This window comes from Balaenoptera musculus, chromosome X (genome assembly GCF_009873245.2).
Source record: "Balaenoptera musculus isolate JJ_BM4_2016_0621 chromosome X, mBalMus1.pri.v3, whole genome shotgun sequence".
Lineage (NCBI taxonomy): Eukaryota > Metazoa > Chordata > Mammalia > Artiodactyla > Balaenopteridae > Balaenoptera > Balaenoptera musculus.
Window position 1 is genome coordinate 90,023,256 of NC_045806.1, and position 4,479 is coordinate 90,027,734.

Consider the following 4,479-nt stretch of genomic DNA (forward strand, 5'->3'; position numbering starts at 1 on the left):
AAAGTCCAACTGTTGGTGAGGCAATGAAAAGCCATGATAGGGCTTTAAGCGGGGGGCACAACATGGTCTGATCTGGTGGCCAGTGTAGAGGATGAATTGCAGAGGGAAAATGAAGACTGATTGGGGCAGGGGTGGGCCTGAGGGCCTGAGCTGTGGCAGATACAAAGGGACTTGAGAAGGTAAAATTGATAGGACTTAGTAGCCTCCCAAGGCCCCTCCCCACATGCACAGGCTCATAACCAAGGCTGCACCTCTCACCTCTTCTCCCACCCCCAGCCCTGCTTCCGACTTTTAAGCTGCCCTCTGGGGGCCTTTTTGTTCCCTTTCCAAGCTGTCTTTGAGGTTTAATCAAGCCTGATTGCACAAGTTGACGAAGAGGGCCTGGCCCCATGTTGGGCCTCCCGCGGTACATTCCCATGAAGAAGGATCTGTCAACTGACCGCAGGTAGAGCAATGAAGTGGCCTTGGGCTGCTCTCTGACCCTCTCCCCATGGGTTCACAACGTGGGCAGAGTTCAGTTAAGAAATCAGTCCAGTTCCAGGAAAAAAGGTAAACATCATCTAGTTTATTTTTCTCCTGATTCATCTCATGCCAACACATAGACCCCAGTAGATAACGGCCAAAAGGGGGAAGGTCCCCAAAGCAAGTTGATTTTTTAGATGTCCCCTTCCCTTCCTGCAAGGTCCATCAGAAAGGCACCCCAGCTGTGCTTGGATCTGGTGTTGGTATCGTATCCGTGGAGGTGAAGCCAGAAGTCAGGCTTTCCATGGGGAGACAGGAGTATGTGGCCACGTAGAAGGCTGGGGAGTCAAAAAGCCCTGAAGAGTGACAGTTCCCCTCTGCATGGCCATGCTCTGTCCTCATCTGCTCCCTGGGGGCTTCAGAAAGCAAGTCTTCCTTCCCCTAGACTTCCTAGGACCCTCTCACTGGCAACACAACAGCAGCCCAATGAGATGCCAGAGGCCTGGGCTCGCAGGCCTGTTGGGTGTAGCCAGGGTGAGCCGGTGACTTGAGGACCCAACTTTCAATCCAGAGAGCTGTGCCTGGAGATTCCTGGCTAATCGATGCCCTGAAGCCTTGCCAGGCATACCGAACCCCAATTAGACTCTGACTGGCTCAGTTGGGACAGGTCAGGAGCAGGGAGGGACGAGGAGCTGAGGCCCCGTGCGGTGCTGGCCCTGGTGCCTTCACACACCCTTCTGGCCCTTTTTCATCTGCCCCCTCCCTCTCCTCGTCCTCCTCTTCCTCCTCCTCCTCCTCCTCGCTGGCTGAGTCCTCATAGAGGTTGATGGTTGCCTGGACAGGGAAGTTCTGCAGTAAAATCTCCCCATCACTGTACAGGTAGTCAAAGGAACGGGATTTAGGCCAGAAGAGCCTGTGGACAGAGAAGAAACACGGCCCCCACTTAGGGCGCATATGTGCAGAGGGGTCAGTAGGGCCAAGAAGGAAACCAGCCCGTAAACTCCTTCTACCTGCAGTAATGGGGTGAGAGGGAAAAGAAGAAAGGGTGCTTTGTAACAGAGCCTTCTGGATTGTTACAAAATGGCTCCAGACAGGAAGGTCCATAGCTCAGAGCTGTGGGGAGCCCCAGCCCCGGCATGTATCAGTCCTGACACTGAGCCCACCGCCCACCTCCGAAGGCCTCCAGCCAAGCATTCTCTAGCCCTGTGTCCTCCATCTCCTACTAAGGCTTTCTTCACTGACCCCTCCATAGGGGCTTAGGGGTCATTGACAATGACCCCAGGGAAGGCAACCTTGGCCAAGTCCCTTAACCTCTCTGGGCTTCTGTTTCCTGGTCTATGAAATAGTGATCGTAGCAGTGCCTCCCTCCTCCTGCCTCACAGGGCTGTTGCGAGGATTTAAAGGGCGAATGGATCTATGTCAAGTTCCGAGCCTGGTGCCAGAAGCTTACCTGACAGGGTGATGGAACTCAGAGTCAACCTTGGTGACCTCGGCACCTGTTGCCCCACCGGCAGCCTGTCCAAAGCAAAAGCTAGCATGTGGCTCAAAGTGCATGGCCAGATAACTGCCTCTTCCGTATCAGGGGTCAGCAACCTGTAGGTAAGATGGTCTAGAAGAGACCTCAGACATCTCTGGGGTCCAGTCCCCACCCCCCCAGTAAGGAGGTCTGTCCTGGTTCTAGTTGAACAACAAGTGGACAGAGTCCGGGGGGTTGTTTGCTTTCCTGCCCCTGTTCTAACACCTGTTTGGAGACCGTCCAGGGGACAGAGTTCTACTGGAGCAGCCAAGATGCAGGGGCGGAGTGGAAGTGGGTGAGAGCACCAGGGTTGGGTGCCAGGAGACCGGGACGCTAGCGCCAGCTGCACCGCGGACGTGCTGTGGAGCCTGCCCTCATCCCTCCCGCACTCCGGACTCAGATTCTTCATCTTCTAAATTGCCCCAGACACCTCAGCTCCACCTTCCTCCCCGAGCTGCTGTGGGAATCAAAAGTGGGCAGGGCTGGGAAGGTGCTTTCCGGGGTCTGCAGCCCTGGACAGAGGTCGGGGGCTCTCTGGGAAGGGACCGGGTCAGCGTGCCTGCACGTGGTCATGTGTGTGTGCGCGAACACGTGGAACAGGGGCTCAAACTCACCAAATCCACAGGTTTCTTCACCTGCCTTGGGAAGTCATTGGTAGCAGACAGCCAGGGTCTCCAAGGACAAGCTCCTCTAGGACAAAGGGGAGAGATCAGCCGGTGGAGGGAGAAGAGACCGGGCTCCCTGAGATAACAGAAGAGGCCCGCCAAAAATGTGGCTCGGACTCCATCTCCTTCAGGAAGCCTTTCTTAAGGACCCTGAGTCCAGGTCAGGACAGATGCCCCTCCTCTCTGCTTCCACAATGTTATCACACTGTTTGGTGATTATCTGCTTACTCGCCTTAGAGCTTCTTAAGGGCAGATTTATGTTCAATCATATCTGAATCCCCAACACCTAGCGTAATGCCTGGTACACGTAGGTGTTTCCGTAAATGTTTGGTGAACGGTAAATGTTTGGCGGAATGAATGAGGGGTGGGTGAAAACTATCTTGCCCCCGCTCCAGGAAGTAGAGCTCACAGTTCTACCCTCTTCCTGGGCTGGGGAAAGGGGCCAAAAATATTTCTGGGTCCACTGCTTCCCCACTACCTTTTCCTGCCAAAGGTAGGAAAAGAGCAAATGGAAATCTTATGGGGTGGTCAGGAAAGAGACGGTCCTTCAGTCACAGGCCTCTGGGGACTTTGGACCTCTTTCCCCTCTCTGCAGCCTAGGTCATGTTCAACCCACGTTTCATGGCAATCTCCCCCTTTGCCTCTCAGTGCACTGGGCAACTTGGCCCATGAGGGCCTGGCTGGTTGGCTTTCAGCTTTGCCAATGCCCACTGTCCCCAGGTCCCCTCCTGCCAGCCGGAGGGATTAGTGACGTGAAGAGCCAGTTGAGATACTGGCGCCTGAGATGGGGAGGGGGCACAGAGAACAGGGGTGCCCTGGACATCTCATTTCCTTTCCTCTCCCAGGAACCCCACTAAGACTGAGTTCAGATTGCCAAAGGCCAAGTTCCACTTACCGTTCACTTCTGTCTACTTCTTGTCCAGAGGAGAGAAGGGGCGATGGGTTTCCCAGGCCAGGGAGCACCAGGGGGCCTTGTGCTAGGGCTGGAGCTGAGGCTGGGGCTGGGGCACGAGCAACAGGGTCCATCCTTAGGGTGTCACGGCCAGGCAGGCTGTGGGGTCCTCCTATTTCTCAGAATCTCCCGCACTCTTTTGGCTTTTCCTGGGAGACCCTTTTATAAGGCCTGCCTGGACTCATAAATTATTCAGGGCCGTGCAAGGATGGGCTCCCTGACGGGTAGGGGAGGGGAGGGGAATGAAGATTTAGGAAAAGGGGCTCAGGGAGGGAGAACTGTGTCGCTGGGTGTGAAATCTCTCCCAGTTGAATAAACAGAGAGTCAGTGGGGGGCGAGGGGTTCTCTTTACCTCCAAGTCAGAAAGGAAAACACAAAAGGGGCAAATCGCACACCGTTTGTGCAAATTTCCCAGGCAGTAGCAAGGCCTGAGGGGCGGGGAGGGAAGGAGGGAAGCTCGTTAGAAACCACAGAAAGTTGTCAGGCGCAGAGGGCAGGGTAGACAGGCCTTTAGCAAAGCTGGTTCCCAGTGAGAAGGCACAGCTGATTCGGCTAAGGCGAGTGAGGGACTCATGTTATTTCAGCTCAGACTCCAAATGGAGTTGCCAGGTGGACCTGATACGGGGCGACTGCCATTAAGCATATCACCGGGGTTAAGGAAAAAACGGAGGTTGTGTGTAGGACGGGTCCGGATGCCTGCGGGGGGTGAACCTCAAGTCTTCTTTCCACGCCCTCCCGTTTACTGGTCAGTTCATTTGCAAAAGTGCCTCAATCCCCTCTCCAGCCTCAGCAGTCAGTGGTCCAGGAAAGGAGCGCGGGCAGCATTTCCAGGGTTTCCAGGTCAGAATCGGGATCTCAGAGCTCAGCTTCCAGTCCGGGCGCCA

The 4,479-nt window shown here is 55.2% G+C and overlaps 1 protein-coding gene across 2 annotated transcripts; it reads right to left on the bottom strand.

Moving 5' to 3' along the window:
* Positions 1–579: 579 nt before the first annotated feature.
* On the bottom strand, positions 580–4,479 carry RIPPLY1 (ripply transcriptional repressor 1). Of its 2 annotated transcripts, none has more exons than XM_036840777.1 (4): positions 3,539–4,479; positions 2,614–2,668; positions 1,913–1,977; positions 580–1,375 (listed from the first exon to the last, which is right to left on the bottom strand). In XM_036840777.1, exons 1-4 carry the CDS (start codon positions 3,667–3,669, stop codon positions 1,117–1,119), a joined length of 510 nt encoding a protein of 169 aa, XP_036696672.1. In that variant the 5' UTR covers positions 3,670–4,479; the 3' UTR covers positions 580–1,116. The 2 variants fall into 2 exon arrangements, with proteins under 2 accessions (XP_036696672.1, XP_036696670.1); XM_036840775.1 differs by having other exon boundaries at positions 2,593–2,668.